Here is a 24,735-nt window from a genome sequence, read left to right on the forward strand (position 1 = left end):
GAGAGGAGGGGAGGAGAGAGGAGAGGAGAGGGGAGAGGAGGGGAAGGAGAGGAGAGGTGGGGAGGAGAGAGGAGAGGGGAGGAGGAGAGGAGGAGAGGAGGGAGGGGCAAAGAGTCAGTATGAGCCCAGGGCCTTGCGGCTGGGGGTCCGACCCCCTCGCCCCTGGACCGCCCTGCGCTCTTACCCGTGTCCATCTGCCAGACGTAGACGGAGCCGTCGGAGCAGCCCACCACCAGGTAGTCGTCGGCGGGCCGCCACTTGATGACCTGGATGGGGAAGAGGTGTCTGGACGCCAGCATGATGCACTTCCTCTCCCTCAGACTGAGCAGCCCCACCGAGTGGTCGCTGGCCACCGAACACACGCAGTGCTGCACCCGCGTCTGTAGGGGGCGACGGAGAGAGGGGAGGAAGAGGTTAGAGATCCAATATCATGCTTTTTTAGGGTCCACAATATCACTTTGGGGTACTACTAGAATATGGTCACAGGACTGAGTGTTACAAATACCTTATTATTCTGACACTGTTCATTTCTGTAAAACTGTCAGCGTCTTTCAACATTAGATTTGTATCATGTTGCTTTAAGCCCCCCCTCCCGAGCAGCCCAGTCTGCTGTGATTGGTCAGCAAGCCCACTTTGCGATTGGCCAAACGCTTTTTGCGCGTTTCCGCAAATGATCACCCCCGAAAAGTTGTAAACATTGCGGGTAGCCGGTAGGCTGGCCTTCTGCACTTTAGCACCGCCAACTGCACAGTCTGACGTCAGACTGTTAGGTAAGTAATATTCGACATGCCTCCTATCAGTGTCGCAGACGTACAACATTTATACAAACATCATATAACAGTCTGAAGCAAAGGGCAAAGTCAAAAAAACATTATATCCCCCGTTTAAGGGATGGGAATAGGGAGCCAACGGGGGGGATAGAAATATACAGTGTGTGGTCGGCTGTAAGACAGCTTCCATAATGAAGTCTGACTTTGGTAGGTCACTCTTTGTTCTCTTTACCTGACGACGTCACAAATTATAGATTCCTGCTTCAACGGTATCAACAATGGAATCACAAAGAAAACAAAAGTCCTACCAATGCTTGCATTTAATGAATAGGACTGTGGTCTGTGTGTGTGTGTGTGTGTGTGTGTGTGTGTGTGTGTGTGTGTGTGTGTGTGTGTGTGTGTGTGTGTGTGTGTGTGTGTGTGTGTGTGTGTGTGTGTGTGTGTGTGTGTGTGTGTAAACAACTGACTTTAATGATATTGTCATTAATGCCATCTCCATAGATACAAGAAGACATAACCTTTGATGATTGTTTTCCCGCACAAAGACCATCAGAAGACTTCTGCCAAACTGGGGGTGCTCCTAGATGATGTCATCGTCTATGACAGCATCCAGTAGAAAAGTGTCCAGAGATGAGGTTTCTTGTAGATTTATGTATTGTACTTATATAGAAAGTCTGCATGTGTGAAACTATATCCTTTTACATTGAACGTGCCCCCCGCCCTGTCAACAACACAAGTACAAACCATGGCACTGAATTGGACTTGGACTACACATGCTATGATTTCTATTTAGCGAAAAAGCAGAAAAATGTGTTGGTGAAAAAAAATTTAACCGTCACCATCAGGTATCTTTGTCCTGTGTGTGTGTGTGTGTGTGTGTGTGTGTGTGTGTGTGTGTGTGTGTGTGTGTGTGTGTGTGTGTGTGTGTGTGTGTGTGTGTGTGTGTGTGTGTGTGTGTGTGTGTCACCATGGACATTTGACATGTTACTACAATCATAGCCCTATACTTATCTAAATCTGTTACATGTATTGATCATTCACAGTGGCAACTACATTCATATCATAACCCTATACTTATCTCAATCTGTTACATGCATGTTGGTTGATTGTAGCCTAAAATGATGACACAAGCTGAGGTAAGTAACAGTCTTTTCAGACAGCTATAAGTGAACCTCTCCGAGATTCCAACGAGTTGTGGTCAGGCATTGTGCAATCAGGAAGTGAACGCTCTCATTGAAAGATGGCCATAAGATTATATTATAAAGCAATTATGTGGTCACTTAAAACAGACGTTTTTTTATTATTCAGTGACCGAATGGTGGATATAGGGTTACTTTGGTTGCTTGTATTTACAGCAATACAAAATGAAAATACCCTTGACCACAAAAAGGGGTTGTTGCGCCATTATAACTGTCCGCAATAAGTCAGCATTGAGAGTTTCCCTCTGATATCTTTCCAGTAGACAACTCGTCGGTTTTCGATGCTGATCTCATGACCAGGTCATGAGATTCCACTGTAATCTCCCTGAGACCACTTCAATAAAAAACATGTAAAAGCTGTATGTTGTTTGGATTGTTTTCCTAGTGGGATCCCTAGTGGAATAAAGACTGTTATAAATAAATAAAGTGTGTTTTGTGGAAATATTAATCATAACTATAATATACAAATTATATTAACCTTGTTTATATAACTACTAGTCAGTTTAAAATAAATCGTATATATTCTCCCCATACCTCCCTTCCTCTCCGAGCTGTTAAGATAGTTTGTAACTGCACTGTCACTGTCGCCACAAAGTCTGATACTGAGACCAATCGACTGACTTATTTTCTGTGTAGATTATTTAAACAGTCCTGCAGCCTTGCTTGCAGACTTGCAGACATATCCACTTCACCCATATTGTATTGCAGTTTAAAGGTGACATATTATACCACCAGGTGTGAGTGTGATTAGCCGTTACAAGCCGTTTAGAGATTCTGCCCCTTCTGACATCACAAGTGGGCGTGTCCACCTAGATGTGTGCTGGATAGATCAGTCCTACCAGCCTACCCAGTAGACTGAAGTAAACGTTGCTCATCTAACCGTCATACATCTCGGTGGACACCCCCACTTGTGGTGTCAGAAGAAGCAGATTTTCAAAACAGCTGGTAACGTCACTCCAACTCATCTTTGTTTCCTTTGTATAACTACCCACAATGCAATTTCAGTTGCAATTTCAATTTGGCAGTTTCCCTATCTTGTTCGCCCATTCTCATTATGCCTGGTAACTTTGCTGCCTGTACATTCCCATGCTCATGCTCTAAAATTAAGTCTAATATTTTGCTGACCGACGTGTTCTAAAAAGACGATTTTCCTCATCGGTGCGGATCTTACGCTGCAGTTCTCCGGGGGAACGATGAGCTGGCTGATCTCGCCGCCGTGGACACAGAAGATGTGCTTCATCTCGCCGGTGAAGATGTCCCACACGATGACGGAGAAGTCCACGCCGCCCGAGACCAGGGCGCGCTGGTCGTAGCGGGGGGACACCTGGTGGGGGTACAGCACGCACGTCACCTTGTTGCCATGGCCACGCAGGGTGCGGTGGGGCGGCCAGCCTGGAGCGGGGAGAGGAAGAGGGGGGGGGGGGGGTTAACCTTGAGGAAGGTGGACCGTGGTGGAGTGTCTACATAGATATAACTATAATAACTACTTTATTAATCTATAATAACTACTTTATTAATCTATAATAACTACTTTATTAATCCTTTGTTACAAAGTACCAATGAAAACAAAAAAACTGACTAGTGCCGCTTTTCCACCGCACATGTAGCTCGACTCGACACGACACGACTCGACACGACTCGACACGGTAGCAGCGCGGGTGCTTTTCCACCGCAAATAGTACCTCCGGGACGTGGGCGGGGTCGTCTGCGCGAAAGGGCCGTGACGTATTTTTGTACGCGACGCAAACAACACCTACGTAACCCACACATGGACAGAACCCACATAACAACAATGGAGAACATCGATGCGATGGTATTCGTGTTCGTATTATTAGCTGGCATGTTGAAGAAGTGGAATATGTTGGCTGCGGCGCTACTATGGCTGTTCTATCGTTACCAGCATGGTTGCCATGTCGCTCTCGTGACTTCGTCACACTCTCTGGCCAATCAGTGGCCGGCCGTCTGCCGACGTCACCTTTTAGCATCGGCTCAGCCGCTTGGAACCTAGAGCGAGGCGGTACTAGAAAAAGCAGCCACTTGAGGTACTAGATCGCGGTGGAAACGCAAAAAAGGCGAGCTGAGTCGAGTCGAGTCGAGTCGTGTCGAGCTGGTACCATGCAGTGGAAAAGCGGCATAACAGAACAAACAAGACAGACGGTATAAACAGCATAAATAAGTGTAAAGTGTAAAGGGTCAATTAATTAGTGGCCAAGTACCAGCACTTCACAGTATAATAAAGTATACATACAGTATACACAGTGCACGTCATTCTAAACACATAGTATTCAGTGTATAGCATATGAAGCATGTTCAGCAGATATAGCGTGCGTACACACCCCTCCTGAGCATGTGTTCCCCCTGCAGCAGCTGCACGATGGCCGTCTGCGTGGCGGGGACCAGGATGATGGAGCCGTCCTCCCGCCCGCAGACCAGACGGCCCTGGGACGGGATGTACACGCTGGCCGTCACCTGAGGACACACCCAGGGGGAGGGGTGGGGGTTATTAAGGTGTGTTACAGTAAAGAGCAGGGTTAATTAGGGTCTACTGTGGTAGAGAACTGGGCTCCTAGGGTTCTATTAAAGAACAGGGTTCCTAGGGTTCTATTAAAGAACAGGGTTCAGGTTCTATTAAAGAACAGGGTTCAGGTTCTATTAAAGAACAGGGTTCCTAGGGTTCTATTAAAGAACAGGGTACAGGTTCTATTAAAGAACAGGGTTCAGGTTCTATTAAAGAACAGGGTTCAGGTTATATTAAAGAACAGGGTTCAGGTTCTATTAAAGAACAGGGTTCCTAGGGTTCTATTAAAGAACAGGGTTCCTCAGATTCTATTAAAGAACAGGGTTCAGGTTCTATTAAAGAACAGGGTTCAGGTTCTATTAAAGAACAGGGTTCCTCGGGTTCTATTAAAGAACAGGGTTCCTCGGGTTCTATTAAAGAACAGGGTTCCTAGGGTTCTATTAAAGAACAGGGTTCCTAGGGTTCTATTAAAGAACAGGGTTCCTAGGGTTCTATTAAAGAACAGGGTTCCTCAGGTTCTATTAAAGAACAGGGTTCAGGTTCTATTAAAGAACAGGGTTCCTCGGGTTCTATTAAAGAACAGGGTTCCTCGGGTTCTATTAAAGAACAGGGTTCCTTGGGTTCTATTGAAGAACAGGGTTCCTAGGGTTGAAGGGCGGACCTTGATGGGTTCCTCTCCCCCCGGCGGGACGCTGAGCTGGTCGATGATGCCGGCAGACAGAGGAGTCAGCTTATCAAAGGCCTCCTGCAGGCTGACAGTGGACGACACCTGCAGCTCTGGACACAGGAGACAGAGGGGGTCGTTAGACGTTGATTGGAGCACAGGATGGTTGAGGAACAGGTCAGTTACCAGTAGCGGATGTGGATAATCAATAAGTACAGGGTGATAACTCATGATGGCGGGGGGTTGAGTTATGGGGATGATTACCAGTAGTAGATATGGTTTGAGGTACACGGTTAATTACTGGTAATAGATATTGAGGTAGTAGGTTATAACTTGTAGTGAAAGGTGGTTTAGGGAAAGTTACTGTTAGATTATATGGATTAAGGAACAGGTATAGTTACCTACCCCATGAATAGGACTGCCTGGGGCAGGTGTAGTTACAGGTGTAGTTAGAGGTATAGTTACAGGTGTAGTTACAGGTGTAGTTACAGGTATAGTTACAGGTGTAGCTACAGGTGTAGCTACAGGTGTAGTTACAGGTGTAGCTACAGGTGTAGTTACAGGTGTAGCTGCAGGTGTAGTTACAGGTGTAGCTCCAGGTGTAGCTACACCTGTAGCTACAGGTGTAGTTACAGGTGTAGCTCCAGGTGTAGTTACAGGTGTAGTTATAGGTGTAGCTACAGGTGTAGTTACAGGTGTAGCTCCAGGTGTAGCTCCAGGTGTAGTTACAGGTGTAGCTACAGGTGTAGTTCCAGGTGTAGTTCCAGGTGTAGTCACCTGTAGCAGGGGACCCTGGGGGGCAGGTATCAGGGACGCTCCACAGGGACAGGCGTCCAGCAGAGTCTCCCTGGACCAGCAGCTTGTGGAAGGGCTCCCTCCTCCCGTAGAAGAAGCGGGTGACCGGGGGGCAGATGAGGAGCTGAGAGGAGGAGGGGACTCACATCAGCACCAAGGCACAACCCATCAGTTCACTTACTAAAGAGAACCTTTAGACCCCAGCTGGTGGAAATCACAACCCCAAAGACAGCTAGAGAACCATCACTAATGTTGGCGGTACTATTGTGTTCCTGCAACTCTTTAAAATACACAGACCTGATTCAATTATGTGGCCTTATCCCCGACCCTTATAGCACAGGGCATTACTGTGAATGTGAGAATTATGAGGATTCAAATGATCTATTCTCTGTATCCATAAGGATGATCAGATGTTTAGTCTGGCTGTGTGGTAGTAGTCTGCCATTGGACAGCCTGTAATGTTATTCCTCTCCCAGGGGAAATTGTAAACTATGATATGATCATTGAACAGATACGACTCTTGTTTAATGTCAGTACTCCCCTCTGAGTTTCAGAAGAGCACCCCTTTACGTGCACCCAGGGTGATGCTAACTGCTAGCAGCTAACAGGAAGTTGCGAGCATAGGGTTCACGTTCCCTTCCTTTCCTCAACTGCCGTTCACTTATTCTAGCTTGTGGCTCCCTTGGCTGATTATGTCGTGATATAAATGTAAGATGGAAGAGTAACTAGTGGGCTATGGTGCTTATTATGGTCTGTGTGATGGTCTGGAAGGAAGTTGAAGAGATGTGGTGAAGCAGAGAATGGCTGGAGTCCTCGCTGTGTAGAAATCACCTGGAGGTTACCTGGTGATCCATAGGACAGCCAGGGAGGGAGTAATGCAAAGTTCCACCAGAAAACAAACCACCCGCCACACACACACACCAACAACTTAAACACACCGTCCAGAGGCGGGAGGACCCATGAAGCATTGAATCGTTTTTGAAGCTAGAACACCCCTAGGTTTCGAAGAGGCACCAACAAGCACACCGCAGTACAGCGCTGGACCATATGTCCGGGGATCCAGATGGGTGGGGTTAGAGATTTAATGAAGTGTAGTAAGCTTTACACGGCACCCTCAGCACAGCAAACCACCCCAGGCAGAGCTCCACCCAGCTGGGTCCCCCTGGAGCTTACACTAACCTACACCGTAGCACTCCACATGCTCCTTCTTCTAGGAAGAATTTAACCCTACATTGTTTTACACGCCTATGAACGTCAGGGCCACTGTTAATTGTTCTTATCGACACAAAGGTGTTTTAGACTGTAGCAAATCATTAGACCAAGGTATCATAATAAACCAAACTGCAACCAGAGGGCCCATCTATCTCTTGCCTTGCTGTTGTTTCGCAACCTGAGAGTACGTCTCCCACTCTGGGGAGGTCCACCACAATGGTTTTGGGTTAAGTTAAATGATAGAGAAGCAGTTAGGGGACTTTGCATGCATCTTCATCTCGTTATGAAGATAGATGAGGAGGGTGATGGCAGAGTTGTCTTTAGTGGGGATAGAGCATGGAGCCAGGCAGGCCAGTGAGGTTCAGGGGCAAGGCCTGCCAGGTCACTCAGTCAGTCAACAAGCCAGTCAGTCAGTCTGTCTGTGTCTGTCTGTCATTGGTCTTCTAGCCAGCCAGTGAGGCAGTCAGTCAGTTATAGAGCAGTCAGTCAGTCAGTCAGTCAGTCAGCCAGCCAGTCATGGGCGGTCAGACAGTCCATCAGGAAGAGGGGAAGGAAGCACAAGGACCACTCCCAGCAGGCTATCAGGGTCCAGAACTGGACTAGAAGGTCAATATACATTACTGGAATCTAGGATTAACTGCTCCGTTCTAGGATAATGTCAACCTACTCAAGGCTGTTCTAGGATAATGTAAACCTACTTAATGCTGTTCGAGGATAATGTCAACCTACTTAATGCATTTCCAAAATAATGTAAACTGAATTAAGGACACTGTTCTAGGGTAAATTAAACCAAATAATAGTGTTCTAAGATATTGTAAACTTCCTTGTTGCTTTACTGTGATTACTTAAACCTAGTACTAATCCTGTAGAATAAATAAACCTACACAATACTGTTATATTATAATGTGACCTTATTTAGTACTGTTTTATGATAACGTATAACTACTCAATAGTGCAGGATAATGTAAGCCTGCGTGCTTAATGTAACATTTCTGATTAATTTTCACATATTTCCTTGTCTGATATCAAGAAAGTATTACCTTATCTTATTCTATGATAGCACATCTATTTAGTGGTACTGCTGAACTCAAACTATCTGTTCATGATAAAGAGCTCCCCCTGCTGAGAGAGAATGATCCTCATTTGGCTCCACTTTCTGAGCAAACTGTAGAACCAGAAAGCCTTATTTTACAATTCTAAAAATGTTTACCCGCCCGACCTCAATTTTGAACCCTTTTTGTCCTTTCCAAAAATGGCTGCTGTTGGTTGTACAGTTTGGCTCAGAAACGTCCCTTCTTCCTGCTTTGGTTCCAATAGTTTTTCTTTTTCTTTTGGGGCTTACTGGCGCCTCTAGAGGCCGGTGGTAGAATAGCTGCTCTGGGGTGTAGAGCTCCATGTTGCACCCATGGGCAGGGTGACACATCACCTCCTCAACCACCTCTTCCTCCTCGCCTCCTCCCTCCTCTCTCTGAGAGGAGCCGGGAGGGAGGGAGGGAGCGACAGCCGGAACAACAAAAACCATAAGTCAAAAGAATTGTAAAGAAATAACATAAACAAAAAGGGCACAGACAAATTTACAAACACATAATGTCAGCAACCACAAGGATTCTAAATCAAATCGGAGGAACCACAAAGACGCACAGAGATCGAGGCTCAGAAACATGGATTAGGCCTGGTCCTAACCTGATACTCAATACGAGCGTTTACCCCCCTGGGGATTAATAAAGGAATATAAAGGAAGATATCTTATCATACTAAAACCTAACATTAGCCAGAAACGTTACTGCTGCTCTTCATTGTTGAATGACTGAGCCTATGTGTGTCCACGGTAATGGTCGATATCCGCTTGAGAACTACCATATGTTCAATCCACTCATGCCTCCAATAACCGTGGAAATCCAAGCCTTATATCATCGTTGTTTTCGCCCCGGAATTTTTTTAGGAATAAGCCAAAACATGTTTGGTCGAAGTTGTCGATATAAATCATGGATTTGTACTTGAGGAATGGTGACTTTATCTCAAGCATGATCCTTACCCAGTAAAACAGAACGTGAACAACCCTATGTATTCAATTAAAAAATATCACCACAATAATTATCCATGTAGTGTCATTCATTCTTATGTCAACTGCAAAAACGTCTGAGAATATATACATATAGATGGAACTAGAACTAGCTGTTAAGATGTCTTTAGGCAGTTAAGTGGTGAAAGGTTTAAATGCACAATTTTTTCTTTTTTACTTTTAATTTGTACATAGAAGCAGGCCTAATCCATGTATGTGAGCATCCTAATTTAAATCTATAACACAACACAAATAAAGTTAGAACATAAATTAGGCATAAGTTATACACATGAAAAGCTTATGAGGCCAATTAAACACATATTTCTACAAAAAGAGTCATTTTAAAACCGCTGAATCCTCCCAGGAAGATGTTTGTGGAGTTAATTTAGTATTGCACCATTTTTTTATTACTTTTTCTTGTAGTATTGAGCATACAGTTTTCCATCTGGAAAATGTCCTGAAATACCGGCACCATGTTACAAAATAACAAACATTATACAACTGACATAATCCTTCTCTGGAAAACAATTCAGTCATTTCAGTTTGAAGAATATAAAAATTGGAAAATATGTATTTTCTTATTATCAAAAAGAAGAGAAAATTGTCTGTAGCCCAGAAGAAAAATATTGTGGTCGAAGCAAGAAATTATTTAATATATTATTTTTTGTGTCACGTTGGGATTGTGTGTTTGTGTCACGTTGGGGTTGTGTGTGTGTGTCACGTTGGGGTTGTGTGCGTGTATCATGTTGGGATTGTGTGTGTGTGTGTGTGTGTGTGTGTGTGTGTGTGTGTGTGTGTGTGTGTGTGTGTGTGTGTGTGTGTGTGTGTGTGTGTGTGTGTGTGTGTGTGTGTGTGTGTGTGTGTGTACCTGTTTGTCGGTGCGCTCTGTGATGCTGTAGATAAGGGGAGGGATGGACGCCTCCTTGGTTTTCCCAACATCGCTGCGGAAATGTTCACTAGCAGGAAGGCAGCTGGAACACACACACACACACACACACACAGTATACACACACATTAACACCAACACAATTATATACACACACACACACGCATACAGTACACACACATTAACACCAACGCATTAATAAACACACACACGCATACAGTATATTACACACACATTAACACCAATGCATTTAATACACACACATACACACACGCATACAGTATACACACACGCACAATAACACCAACATATTTATATACACACACGTAGTAGCAGGCAGACAGCTGTAAGACACTGAGTATGTACTGCAGTGACATTAATATTAAAATGCACTAATTAACACACACACACACACACACACACACACACACACACACACACACACACACACACACACACACACACACACACACACACACACACACACACACACACACACACACACACACACAGAGTGGCAGGCAGACAGCTTGAACGAATACCGTCCAGTATATTAACATACACATATAGTCACACACTTTAACGCACACACATTAAAACATCCACGCGATGGAGAGCGAGGGATTGGCTGAGCTGGAGGGGGGCAGGGCTTACCTAGCAGGCAGAGTATAAATGCAGCTGCAGCCGTCCTCGGTCCAGATGATGACCTTATCAGCGGCGATGAACTCCCCCCCGGTCCAGGCCTGGTCCGCCTCGCTGGGCACCGAGCAGAGCAGGGAGTAGTCCCCCGCATCAAACACCTGCCCCACAAACCAGTGTCAACAGGTGGTGCTGCAGCACTACCCTCAGGTCCTCTGAGCACACCACCTGGAGGCTGCTCTGGGCTGTACTGTGCAGGACTGTAGTATGACTGTAGTATGACTGTAGTATGCCTGTAGTCTTACCCTCCAGTACTTGGAGCAGACCAGCAGCAGGCTGCTGAGTGTTGTACTGTAGTATGACTGTAGTATGACTGAAGTATGACTGAAGAATTACTGTAGTATGACTGTAGCATGACTGTAGTATGACTGTAGTCTTACTGTAGTATGACTGTAGTGTGACTGTAGTTAGGGCTGGGATTACGCGTCGACGTAATCGATGACTTCGACGCATAAATTACGTCGACGTGAAAATTGCGCGTCGATAAAAAAATAAAAAATCAATAAAAAAAAGATGGGCGGCGCCGGAGCGTAGTTGCAACACGAGTGGCTCCTCAGACTTTCATAAGTGCAAGGCGCCACGCACTCGTTCCTCTAAAGTATGGGAATTCTTTAATGTGAAAGGAAATGATTCTGTGATATGTCGTCTTTGCAAAATGGAGATGACTTTCCATTCTAGCACCACGGCAATTCACCAGCACCTGAAGAGGCGCCACCCGGCAGCAGCTGCAGATGACCGAGCACCGTAGAATTCTAAGAATGCATTACTTTGCACTTTTATTTTGGAATTTAAAGGCAATAAACATGCATTGAAATGTTAAGGAATTCATATTTTTTTCATTCAGATATGTAAATCAACATGTATAAATTGCTATCAGTCAATTAATGGGGAGATAATCGAGAATCGAATCGAAATCGAATCGGACTGAACAAATGAATCGTGAATCGATGCATCGAAAAAATAATCGCTAGATTAATCGTTTAAAAAATAATCGTTTATCCCAGCCCTAACTGTAGTATGACTGTAGTATGACTGTAGCATGACTGCAGCATTACTGTAGTATGACTGTAGTATGACTGTAGTCTTACCCTCCAGTACTTGGAGCAGACCAGCAGCAGGCTGCTCTGTGTTGTACTGTAGTATAACTGTAGTATGACTGTAGTATGACTGTAGTATGACTGTAGTATGACTGTAGTATGACTGTAGTCTTACCCTCCAGTACTTGGAGCAGACCAGCAGCAGGCTGCTCTGGGTGAAGGAGCAGAAGGAGATGCTATGGCAGCCCTGGCAGTAGATGGGCTTGGACTCCTCCTCAAACACTGGGTCCAGGTCCTGGAGGGAGAACACAGTGTCTTTACCACCTGGGTAATGTACACGTTACCACCTGGGTAATGCAAACATTACCTGTACCACCTAAATAATGTACACCTTACCACCTGGGTAATGTAGACATTACCACCTGGGTAATGTCAACATTAACTTTACCACCTGGGTCATGTACACATTACCACCTGGGTGATGTACGAATTACCTTTACCACCGAGGTTATGTAGAAATTACAACCTTGGTAATGTAGACATTAACAAATAATTAATAGCAGGATAATGTACAAAGTGCCTTTACCAACCGGATAATCTACCCTTTCATTTTAATACTTGGATAATGGTACAGGACACCTATTCATGCAAATGGCGCCAAGTAATCTGGTAAAGAAGGACTGTAGCGCTGGACTGAGGCATGTGTCTCGGAACAAGCCTCGCAACGTGTATTGACAACCAAAGGGTTGATCGACAATTCGTTTTTCCTCCTATTTTAACTAACCTACTATCAGAAGTGACTCTATAAACAAGGTTAGGGCACGTAGACTCTTCAAATATCACTCTAAGATGTGCTTGACAGCAGAACACCAGATATAGTTTGCCATCTCTCCCGTTGATCTGACGCCCACACCTCTGTTCTCCACACGCCTGCTGCTCACCAGAACATTGCTCTGCTCTCCATCAGAGTAGCTAACGTTGTGGCTATGATTTGGTTTTTGCTATTGAAGATAAGATAATAATGTTAAAGGGGACATATTATACCACCAGGTGGGAGTGTGATTAGCCTTACAAGCCATTTCGAAAATCTGCCCCATATCACATCACTAGTGGGCGTGTCCACCTAGATCTGGGCTGGATAGATGAGCAACGTTTACTTCAGTCCACTGGGTAGGCTGGTAGACTGATCTATCCAGCACACATCTAGGTGGACACGTTCACTAGTGATGTGATATGGGGCAGATTTTCGAAACGGCTTGTAATGCTAATCACGCTCACACCTGGTGGTATAATTGGTCCCCTTTAAAGGGTTAGGTTAAGGTAAATGATGCTGGGATATCGTCGCACCGAGAACAGACACACAGATTTTAAAAAAGGGAGCCGCTGTTTGATAGAGACATTGCTCTCAAATATTTTCTGCTAAAGGTATAAATGTCTATTCACTTATCTTTTAGTGGATTGCCTGAAAACGATGAAAGACACCCCACCCCGTCCTCCTGTCGCCCCCTGGCATTCAGATCACATTGGCGATCTAAAACAAGCCTGATTGGACAATATAAAACAGAAAAGATGGCCGACCCTGGACCCCTACAGAGAAACCTGCGTGCAGCCTGGGGCAGAGCGGGTTTGGAGGGTACCTGCATTCTGCTGACCTCAGCAGTGATGATCCAGACCTTCAGTATGCCCGTCACTGAAACCGCCACCACCGTGTCCTCTGATGGGGAGACACACACACACACACACACACACACACACACACACATATGAGAACTGTGGAGTGAGAATACAGACATATGCAGTCTGTATCTAGAGTAATGTACGCATACATGGTGAGATATATAACCTGGCTGGTCTATGAGTCTATACATTATGTACATACACTATGTAGCCTACATATGAATATATATTTTAGGAATGTCAACTAGACAAAAAACATCTAATTTGATATTGTATTCCAAAAAATAGCAGATTTGAATATATTTGAATATTAATTGAGAAGACATCATCTTATCATCATCAATGATTCTTCTACAAACACACGAGTGTGTGTGTTTGTGGGAGTTGTGGAGTGTGTGTGTGTGTGTGTGTGTGTGTGTGTGTGTGTGTGTGTGTGTGTGTGTGTGTGTGTGTGTGCGTGTGCGTGTGCGTGTGTGTGTGTAAGGCTCACCCTGGGTGCGGTGGGACCGGATGATGCTCATGGAGCTGATCCAGTCTGGAGAGATCTTGGACACCAGGGAGTAAAGGACCTCCAGGCTGGTGCCGTCCACCACCAGGATCTCTGGGTAATGGCCGTGACACAACAGACGTCCCTCCCTCTCCGCGCCGAACGAGAACTGGTAGAACTGCACACACAATCATAATGAGGAACGTGTGTTTATGAACCTTCATGTATAGAAACACTTTGTTATGACATCATGAAGCCGGACTGCACTGTCTCAAGCATAGTTCCAATTTTAGATTTGATATGCTATCTCCTGTACTATCTCCTGTACATCATTCATTGTACTTCAATAAACATTTCAAGATAAGGTCAGATGTGTGGGTGAGTGAGTGAGTGAGTGAGTGAGTGAGTGAGTGTGTGTGTCCCCTTACCTGTATGCCAGTGTGTGCGCAAGCCAGTTTAGTGAACTCAATACAGCGACCATCATTCACATCCCATAAACACATCTCCCTGGAAACACACAGGTGGCATCATCAGTCATGAAGAAGGGTTCTCAGTGAGTTGTTCTAAGGGGATAGTACTGCACCATATATAAGCATATCCATCAACAGTTACTAGAGGCGTTTCATGTATGTGGTTGATCGTACAACAAACCAAACATCACCCATTGTGGTTCTCTTAGGGTTAGGGTTGGGGCTAACCATTACTAAAAGATAAATAGAGGGTTGCAGTGAGAGGGTAACTGCATCTTCTGAACTCACCCACTCTCTGAAGCGCTGACGATGTACTGTTTGTCAGTGCAGGCGCTTGCCTTTGCCAAACAGGTGATTGCGGCCGTGTGACCAAACAGCATTGCCCTTGGGCAGATCTGGAGAGAGACAGAGGGTGAAAGAGAGGAATGAACGATCAAGCTTTCACCATTCTTCACATCCAAACACATTATCATTGCCATCATCACGATTCTCACTCAAACATGAATCCCTATTTGTAGTTCACGTGGCAGGATATTACTTTGAGTGTAATCAACATATTGAACTGCATTTTGGTGTTTACCTGTAGCTAAGGTGTTACCTGTAGCTCAGGTGTAATTAATATATTTATTTACATGTAGCTCAGGTGTTATTAACATATTTACCTGTAGCTCAGGTGAAATTAACATATTTACATGTAGCTAAGGTGAAATTAACATATTGACATGTAGCTAAAGTGCAATTAACATATGTACCTGTAGCTCAGGTGTAATTAACATATGTACCTGTAGCTCAGGTGTCATGTCCCAGAAACAGATCTGTCCGTCATGGCAGCCAGTGACGATGGTACTGAAGTCATCCATCACCAGCAGACTGCTGATGCAGTGAGTTGGAGCTGTGCGGCCCCATAGCACTATGGGTAAAACTAGGTTGTTCCCCGACATAATGATGACCTCTCTGAAGGAGGACAGAGGGAGACATTCATTTGTATCAAACATGTCAGATAAGAAGCAACAGGCAAACATGATGAAGAGAGTCTGAAGAGGAGTAAGAGGATGCTAAACACTTGGTCCCCCCCCCCCCCTTTAAATAAATCCTATCAATGTAAACATTTTACAACGATTTAGTTTTACCCACTAAATAAATAAATAAATACATAAATGTCAATAAATGTAGATGGATAACCAATAAAGTGGAAAAACGAATGGTACAACTTGAACAAAACCTTTTTAATGCAATTCAAATTGCATTTATCAAGAGGAAGCCAGGTGTTAAAAACAGAGGCGGGATGGCATATGAAATCACTTTGGATTTGCTGTGTTATTGATCAACAAAATATGGATGAATATCCATTTTTCATTATACATACATACATACATACATACATACATACATACATACATACATACATACATACATACATACATACATACATACATACATACATACATACACTATTCATTAGCTCCTTCCCAGTTTACACAGTTTGGAAAGTATAAAACTACACTATGTAACTTGTTTAGACAGAAATTCTGTCAACCGTGCCTTGCTCAAAAACAGCTTGACGAATGTTGCCATGAAGAGTCAGAGGACTCTCCCTGTCTATACAGGTCAAAAGGCTGAATTTAACTTAAGATACCAAGTATGCATCTGGTCCTTTAAGTAATACAATAACGTTACCTATCTAAACAAGTCTTTAGCTCTGGTCAAACAATTGATTAAGCTTAGATTTTCTTGTGAGCAGTGTTGGTCCCTCTGAAACTAAATAGATACTATTCATCCAGTATAAAGGAAACAATCATACTATCTCAAATAGCTGATGGCAATCTGTTATTGCTGAAACTTTAAATAAGTTGTTTTTAGGCCTTCCCCTGCAAACAGTCAGCCAGCCAGATACCAGTCATCACGACGCAGCCACCAAGAGACAAAAGGTACTGTCCTTCTGATCAACACCATAGAACCAACAACTTGAGCCTCCTCAATAACTAGAGCTACTGTCCTCTGATCAATAACTAGAGGAACTGCTTTCTGATCAACACTACAGAACCAACAAGCCTCCTCAATAACTACAGGTACGGTTCTGATCAATAACTAGAGGTACTGTCCTTCTGATCATAACTATAGGTACTGTCCTTCTGATCAATAAGGTACTGTCCTCCTGATCAATAACTGTAGGTACTGTCCTTCTGATCAATAACTAGAGGTACTGTCCTTCTGATCAATAACTAGAGCTACTGTCCTTCTGATCAATAACTAGAGGTACTGTCCTTCTGATCAATAACTAGAGCTACTGTCCTTCTGATCAATAACTAGAGGTACTGTACTTCTGATCAATAACTATAGGTACTGTCCTTCTGATCAACACTACAGAACCAACAAGCCTCCTCAATAACTAGGTACTACTACAGACCTTCTGATAAACACCGGAGAACCAACAAACCTCCTCAATAACTATAGGTTCTACTACTGACCTTCTGATAAACACCGGAGAACCAACAAGCCTCCTCTATAACTACAAGGACCGTCCTTCTGACCAACACCACAGAACCTACAAGCATCCTCAATAACTATAGTCTGTCTTTCCGATCAATAACTGTAGGCACTGTCCTTCTGATCAACACCACAGAACCAACAAGCCTCCTCGATCATTTAAATGGAGATAATTTTGTTTAAGTTAAATCATTATACGAGTTATATATTATTATATCAGTTATATATTAGAAGAACATTAAGTGATGTGGCGCAGCTGTAATGAAATGCTTCAATGACTGATGAGGGGGACTTGTGAAAGGATGGTTCTGGTCTGGTCTAGTCAATGAGAATCTATAAAGAAATACCACACAGGTTTGTGTTCACCAGAGGAAAACATTTGACAGCTGGTGTTGAGATCAGATCCTTAGTGATGCGACTGTTCACATAACTCGTTCACTACCCGCATACAATGGACATGAATACATGGAATGCATATATAAGGGGACAAAAAAAGAGCAACAATAGGTAAAATACGGTGTATTCATGTGTAATCGTGCGGGTAGACTTCAACAACATGACGGACAGCAGGATGGCTTAGCGAAGATGATAGACGGAGGTTAAGGATACACCTGCAGTGTCGATGCTTCCGGGTTAGCACCACGGCTAAAGGAGACAGATTGCTACCATTAGTAATAATAATAAATACTCGCACCGAGCTCACTGCTTACCAGACTTGTTGCCTATTGAAACATATCCTGCAGAAGTTTTAAATCCAATCACTACCACCGGGATTTAATCGAATGACAGCAGAGCCCTAAACGATGTCGGTCCGCTGCAGTCAGCTGATCGCCCGTCGTCTGCGGCGCACTTCCGGTGGAGGGATGTCAGAGTAAAAGCCCGCGTTGGATTTTGTTTATGGATGTAAGTACGAGCAATAATCGAATGAACATATAAACGTGTTTAAAGAGTCACGAGATAAAAAGGCGCATTGCAGTTCACGGTTTTTAACAAATATTTACATATCTATGTGATATCTATATGGTTTTAAGTATCACAAATATAAAACATACAGACCAATGCATCTATAGATGATATATATTTATATAGATGTAATGATGTCTATCTATATAAATATATTTTATCAGCATGAGATTCATGGGTATACACGCCAGTGAAGAGCAGTGACTTATTGTACATAGAATATGTTTGTAACTAGAAATTGAATGTTTGACCATAATTGAATCGGTCGATACCAATGCAAGTCTAGGTTGAGATTGTTAAACAGGCCTTTATTAACAACCACAGGATAAAACAGTGATGGACGTCCAAGCATCCTACACACTTGGACTGCAATAATAAGAGAATGTAACAGAACAGATATATTTTAAAATGTAGTTTTCACGAGTGCTGTAACAAGATTTCAAATAAAAACATTGACAAAAAAAAGAAAACCTCTTTGGTTTCATCAAGTTCAGCTACTCAGAAGTAGCAAGTCATCATGGTCGGTGCATTAAAAAGCTAAAATATAAGAACGCAAGGTTAGATTGTTTCTTAATTTCTCTTTAGGGACACAGTTCTTGTAGAGAGAAAGGTGTGGAAGCAGAAAGACAAAAAAACAAAAAAACAACCACCCATTACATTCAGCATGACATCATTCAGGCTCACACACCTGCCGTACTAAATACATCAGACGTAAGGTAGTTCAAACCACACGGACACGGCACTACATTTAAAAAGACAATAGGGCATTTCACCCCTTACTGGCGATCCATTCGTCTCTGGACACTTACTACCAAGTAGAAAACCTTGTCACATATAAAAACAAACCTAAGCTTCTTTCTTATTGGATGGAGAATCACTAATTAAATATATACATTTATGTTAAGTATATATATATTAAAGGGTTAGCTAGACTATGACCAAGTCTCCTATCTTAAAATCCTGAGTATCATAACATTACGTCACACATTTCCTGCGTGAAAGGAAGCCCTGGGATCCTTGGCGTTGGCGTCGGTGGGGTGTGCGGGGGGGTCCATGTCCAGTTCAGGGTCCAGGGACCAGGGTCCGGAGCACCGCTGGTGATCTTCAGACATCTCCAAAATGTTCTCCAAACCTAATCTAATGTTTTCATAATTTATTGCTGAATACGGCCCAGTAACCTTGCGGGGGCCCGGTTTCACGCATCAAGTCTTGGCGTAAGTAAAGCACTGACGGGATTCCCGTCCAGTGGGATCCTCCGTTTTCCCGCCCACCTGTACCTAGCACTAAGCTAACACCATGTTACCATGGAAGGCTACCCCCCACAACATGTACAGGCCCCCCGTCCCGGAGCAGGCCCCCCGGTCAGATGTTCTCCCCCTCCCGGATGCTGTTCCGGGCCCCGGCCGCCACGGTGGGCCGGCGCCGGATGCTGCGACCCGACGAGATGAGGTCGGCGTAGCCGCGGGAGTGGGAGAAGGCGTAGCCCGAGCGACGGGAGCGCCCCCCTCTCTGGAACGTGGGCGGCCTCTTCTCCTCCTCCGCCTCCATCTCGTACTTCTTCCTGTTCCTCTGGACCTGTTGCCATGGACGCCAGGGTACCAATCAGTTAAGGTGTAGGTGCTCGCACAGTTTGGGCCACACCGTCACATGAGACGAGGAAACGGCGTCGGGGGGGTGGGGTCGTACCTTGTCTCCTACAGAGGGCCAGATGGTCTTGGAGAGGAACTGGATGCAGATGACGGGCAGCAGGCTGATGCCCACCGTCAGGATGATGGTCAGCCACAGGTAGGGCTGCCGCAGGGCGTTGGAGGCCGTGCCTGCACACACATTAGGGACCGCTTCAACACGTTAGGACCGCTTCAACACGTTAGGGACCGCTTCAACACGTTAAGGGACCGCTTCAACACGTTAAGGGACCGCTTCAACACGTTAAGGGACCGCTTCAACACGTTAAGGGACCGCTTCAACACGTTAAGGGACCGCTTCAACACGTTAAGGGACCGCTTCAACACGTTAGGGACCGCTTCAACACGTTAAGGGACCGCTTCAACACGTTAGGGACCCCTTCAACACGTTAAGGGACCGCTTCAACACGTTAAGGGACCGCTTCAACGCGTTAAGGGACCGCTTCAACGCGTTAAGGGACCGCTTCAACGCGTTAAGGGACCGCTTCAACGCGTTAAGGGACCGCTTCAACGCGTTAAGGGACCGCTTCAACACGTTAGGCAGTAAATATGATGTGTAGTTAGAGATAGAGACAGGTCGAGACAGACAGGGAGAGAGAGACAGGTACTGACCAGTAAAGGTGAAGTAGGTGGGGAAGATGACGTGGATGCCGGCGCTGTGAATGTCGAACATGATGCCGAAATAGATGGCCATGCTGCACAGCACCGCAAAACAGTTCACAAAGGTCCAGTAGGAGGTCTCCAGGGAGATCTACAACACGTTAAGATATACACATAAGAATACACAAACACGTTAAGACACACACAGTTAAAACTTGTATATAACATAAAAATACAATTCCCAACAATAGAGATATACTAAAGTTTAAATTAATCCCTCACGTCCTGCATTTATGAGAAGTTCAACGTTGCTACACACACACAGACTAACTGTGTGTAGGGTTAGAACCCTACACACACACACACACACACACAAATACCTGCAGTCCTCCCAAGTGTTGACACAAGTTACACTGCTGTGCAGAGGTTCGTACCAAGTAATTACTGATTGGTCGAACAGTCTAGTGATGTCAGTTTTCAGACAGACAGACGGACATTAATTCACCAGCCAAAATCAAAACACTATTTCTAACGTGTGATACACCAACCACTTCATCCAACATATTTGCAATGAAAAAGAAACGTTTCCGAATATGCCGGTGGGTTGGTCTCCTTTTGGGCTCGGACACTGCCCTGCCCCCTTGTGTCAGGGTTAACGCGACGTGTAAAGATAAGGCAGGCTGCTCTAAGACCCTCTAACACTGCATCATGTCTCAGAGTGGATCTTCACCAACGCGCTGTACACAGAACTGTAAACCCGGCTTCCACCGGTGGTACTGACCTGCAGGTTGACGGTGATGATGAGGGAGGAGGCGGTCACCACGGCGAAGGACTGGTAGTCGGAGGGCGCCTCCCCGTCCTGCCCCATGGTCTGGAGGAAGGCTCCGTAAGGGATGAAGAAGATGATCAGCGACACAAAGATCCCGTGGAACAGACTGATGAAGAACTTCTTGAAGTTGAACAGTGCCCCCTTCTGGCCCGGAAGGTAGAGCTTGGGGAACTTCAGACTCAGCTTGTCGTTCACGTCCTGCAGGGAGTACAAACAAATGTTCAGGCTCAATCATTTATTTTGATCGATAAGATAGTCTGATAACTTAATGTGCACATCATTAAAAACAGAATATGGTTTAAAAACTAGAAAGACCATAATACTTTAACTAAAACCAGAACCTTCCCTTTACTTCAATACTTCCCTAGTTAGTATTGTTTATTGGTATTGCTACATAGCTTGGGATACTGAACATATTTTTCTGCAACTAGAAATGATGTTAAAGTGCCTTCAACTTCTCTTCTATGGCAAAAGTGTGTAAATGATGGACGGTTAAGTTGAAAGTGGATGTGATCGGGATGTTAAGGTCCTTCATTACCTGATCCATTAGTCCCACTAGTAGCACGGGCAAGCTGCTGTAGCACAAGTTGTAGAGGGTGATGAACCAGTCTTCATACGCCACCTAGAGTACAGAGTCAGCATTACAGTTACCATACTGCTCAATCCAGCAACCACACACACACACACACCTTAGTACACCAACGATATACCTTAATAAAACTAACTATACTAACTAAATAAAGCTCAACAAAGCCCAAAATAGTGACTCTATACATGTTAATATAATGAAATACGGCTTGATACAGTAACCACACACCTTAATACAACAATGATAAACCTAAATACATATTACTATGTTAACCAAATAAGGCTTAATAGTTACAAAATAAAGCTTACTATAGTAGCTAAACACACTTTAATGTGGGACCCAAGTACACTTTGATACCTATATTGGTATTAAACCGGAAAATAACCCTCCTAAATTAACCAGAATACTCCCCAACTACCCCTTGTAGTTAAAGCATGACTAGCATGACTAGCATAATTCCAAGTTCAACATGTACCCTCCCATCCAATCACAGGCGTCCGCTGGCGTCACGTGACCCAGCAGGAGGCGGGGCTAACCTGGGCGGAGAAACCGTTGAAGAAGGAGAACCAGAAGTGGACGAGCGTGAAGGCAAAGTTCTTGAAGAAGAAGTAGCGCAGGAACTTGCACATGCGGATGTAGGACCAGCGGCCGTGCACCAGCAGGAGGCGCTCCAGGTAGCGGAACTGGGCGAAGGCGTAGTCGCTGGACATCACCGCCTGCATGCCCTCCTGGCCGGAGATCCCCACCCCGATGTCGGCGGCTGGGGAGCGGGACAGGAATGAGACGTCAGCATGTAGAGGGAGAGACATCAGCATGACAAGCGGCAACCCTCTCTTACCATCGGAGAGGGGCTTGTGATGGCTAACAAAGGAAAAGTCATTCGACAAAACCGTACATGAATGTGGGCAGGGCCACAACACACTATTCAACACACTATTGCGCCAACAACATAACTTTCAACCATCGTTACCGTCTTACTTCAGTGTAATGTCCATAAGGACATGAAAACACATAACGACTTAAACACGTTTACCATATTAATATCCATGGGTCTTTGGGAGCAAACTGCCATTTGATTAGACAAGCCCTAGCCAGAGGAAACCCAATGCTAGCCAAAACGCTGCCCAATGCCTTAGCAAACAGACTAGTCCATGCGCTGGCCGCACTGTAGCAATAAACAGCATTTGAGCATGAGCCACTCACTCTTGATCATGTTGACGTCGTTGGCCCCGTCTCCGATGGACAGAGTCACAGCCTTCTTGTACTTCTTCACCAGCGACACCACGTTGGCCTTCTGCTTGGGGGTGACCCGGCAGCAGATCACCGCCTCACACTCACACGCCATGTCCACAAAGTCCACCTGCCATGCATTCACATCAAACCCAATATTACTCATACATTTAGGAACACTTTTATCTAAAGCAATTTGCAAGTGGGGCTGAGAACACGCAAAGCCTACATAGGAATTGGAGGAGCAATAAAAAGTGATTTGGTTTGAAAAATCCAACTGCAAATTGTATTTTGATAGGAATAGCGAGTAGTAAAGTTTTGTCAGTTTAAGGTCAAGGTTGTGGTATAGGTGTAGTAAGTCTACATAAGTGTGTGGTATGCATGAGGGTATCGAAAAGGTGTAGATAGTATACATGAGGGTATGGAAAATGTGTAGCACTCGTGCATGAGGATACGGAGAAGGTATAGCATGTGTACCTAAAGGTTGGTAAACGTATAGTAAGTGTACATTAGGATGTGGTAAACATGTAGTAAGCGTACATAAGGGTAGTTGGCTCATATCAAAAGGTACAGTAGGGGTAAATGGAAAGGTAGGGTTAGTGTGCAGCGAGGGAACAGTAAAGCATGGTCTGTCCCACCTGTCTCATTTCCTTTTCGAAGTCGTTGATTGGCTGTCCGTCCGTGGGGCTGGCGGGGAGAGTGCGGCGCCCGAGACGACGGAGACGCAGACGCCGCCGCTTCTTCTTCTTCTCATACAGGATCTCGTTCTGGAAACAGCCCACACCAACATGCTCAGAGGTACCCTTATACCATATACGGCGTGGCCAATCATCAAGAGGGGCGTGGCCTATCATCAATAGGGGTGTGACATCATCAAAAGGGGCTTGACCCATTGATCAAGAGGGGCATGGCTCATCATCTAAAAAGGAGTTTGGCATATCACTCAGGGGGGTGTGTTCTATCACCAATGGGGCGTGGCCTATCTAGCGGGTGTGAGACTGACCAGCCATCCTCCGGTGATCACCAGAGCGTTTTTCCCTGCCTCGGGGAAGAACAGCTCGGCTGGTTTCTTCTTATTCCCAAACGTGGGAGCAACGTTCCTCCTGAGGGCCTGACGCACCCGCAGCTTCTCACTGGAAACACACAAACACACACGTTATCTACCTATCTATAGACACAAACACACGCCTTATCCATCTATAGACACAAACACACACGTTATCTACCTATCTATAGACACAAACACACGCCTTATCCATCTATAGACACAAACACACACGTTCTCTACCTATCTATAGACACAAACACACACGTTATCCATCTATCTATAGCAGTGGCGGCTGGTGGTTTTTAAAGGGAGGGAGGAAGGACTGCACGCTTGGTTTCCATTGGCCTGCTCGCACTGTCGGTGTATGGTGGCATAAGAATGTGAGACTCAAGTTGTTTCAGGGTGTTTGAGAACTAAAGATTTTTAGGGAGGGATAGTTAGGTGAATAAAATTGATACAAAGCCACCAGTGGCATCACTGTAATCTGAAAGCTGGTGGGCAGCATGTCTTTGAAATGGCCTTTTCCACTTGACACGTTTGGTTGCCCATTACTTTTGGTGATCTCGATTTTCCGAATTGGTCTACCTTTTTCTTTGGTCGCTAACTTAGCACTGTAACTCAATGAATGGAATGCTTAGAGTGATTAAACATGAACAATGTCCTCTGTTTCCAGTGTTTCCATTGTACCGTTTATTCGCAAATATTAGAATCTCGTTATCCTTCAGATGATTTCACCTGCTTTGCGTCTCTAAGCGGCAATGCAGGCAGAGCGAATACATTTTTGCGCGAATCAGACGCCTTAAGGTCACACCCACTCAGAGGAGGACT

At 44.8% G+C, this 24,735-nt stretch overlaps 2 protein-coding genes across 4 annotated transcripts in view; both read right to left on the reverse strand.

Annotated features, from left to right (window-relative positions):
- The window catches only part of LOC130372376 (WD repeat-containing protein 7), a 71,334-nt gene extending 53,521 nt beyond the window's left edge, over window positions 1–17,813 (reverse strand). The window contains exons 1-15 of one of the 2 annotated variants that reach the window (XM_056578360.1): window positions 17,674–17,813; window positions 15,259–15,430; window positions 14,765–14,871; window positions 14,435–14,513; window positions 14,010–14,184; window positions 13,480–13,556; window positions 12,018–12,137; window positions 10,761–10,906; window positions 10,089–10,191; window positions 8,501–8,626; window positions 5,929–6,070; window positions 5,149–5,264; window positions 4,306–4,438; window positions 3,141–3,361; window positions 185–380 (exon numbers count right to left, since the gene is read on the reverse strand). In XM_056578360.1, the coding sequence (XP_056434335.1) occupies window positions 185–380; window positions 3,141–3,361; window positions 4,306–4,438; window positions 5,149–5,264; window positions 5,929–6,070; window positions 8,501–8,626; window positions 10,089–10,191; window positions 10,761–10,906; window positions 12,018–12,137; window positions 13,480–13,556; window positions 14,010–14,184; window positions 14,435–14,513; window positions 14,765–14,871; window positions 15,259–15,417 (1,900 nt within the window). In that variant the 5' untranslated portion in view covers window positions 15,418–15,430; window positions 17,674–17,813. The remainder of the gene's footprint in view (window positions 1–184; window positions 381–3,140; window positions 3,362–4,305; window positions 4,439–5,148; window positions 5,265–5,928; window positions 6,071–8,500; window positions 8,627–10,088; window positions 10,192–10,760; window positions 10,907–12,017; window positions 12,138–13,479; window positions 13,557–14,009; window positions 14,185–14,434; window positions 14,514–14,764; window positions 14,872–15,258; window positions 15,431–17,673) is intronic. The other variant, XM_056578361.1, reaches the window with a different exon arrangement.
- Window positions 17,814–18,196: 383 nt separating this feature from the next.
- Window positions 18,197–24,735, reverse strand: part of atp8b1 (ATPase phospholipid transporting 8B1) — a 28,702-nt gene continuing 22,163 nt past the window's right edge. For both annotated transcript variants that reach the window (XM_056578362.1, XM_056578363.1), the window contains exons 22-30: window positions 23,863–23,992; window positions 23,498–23,626; window positions 22,833–22,989; window positions 22,166–22,389; window positions 21,579–21,662; window positions 20,993–21,238; window positions 20,224–20,362; window positions 19,613–19,743; window positions 18,197–19,501 (exon numbers count right to left, since the gene is read on the reverse strand). In XM_056578362.1, the coding sequence (XP_056434337.1) occupies window positions 19,289–19,501; window positions 19,613–19,743; window positions 20,224–20,362; window positions 20,993–21,238; window positions 21,579–21,662; window positions 22,166–22,389; window positions 22,833–22,989; window positions 23,498–23,626; window positions 23,863–23,992 (1,453 nt within the window). In that variant the 3' untranslated portion in view covers window positions 18,197–19,288. The remainder of the gene's footprint in view (window positions 19,502–19,612; window positions 19,744–20,223; window positions 20,363–20,992; window positions 21,239–21,578; window positions 21,663–22,165; window positions 22,390–22,832; window positions 22,990–23,497; window positions 23,627–23,862; window positions 23,993–24,735) is intronic.

The sequence above is a fragment of the Gadus chalcogrammus genome, chromosome 19, assembly GCF_026213295.1.
Source record: "Gadus chalcogrammus isolate NIFS_2021 chromosome 19, NIFS_Gcha_1.0, whole genome shotgun sequence".
Classification (NCBI taxonomy): Eukaryota; Metazoa; Chordata; class Actinopteri; order Gadiformes; family Gadidae; genus Gadus; species Gadus chalcogrammus.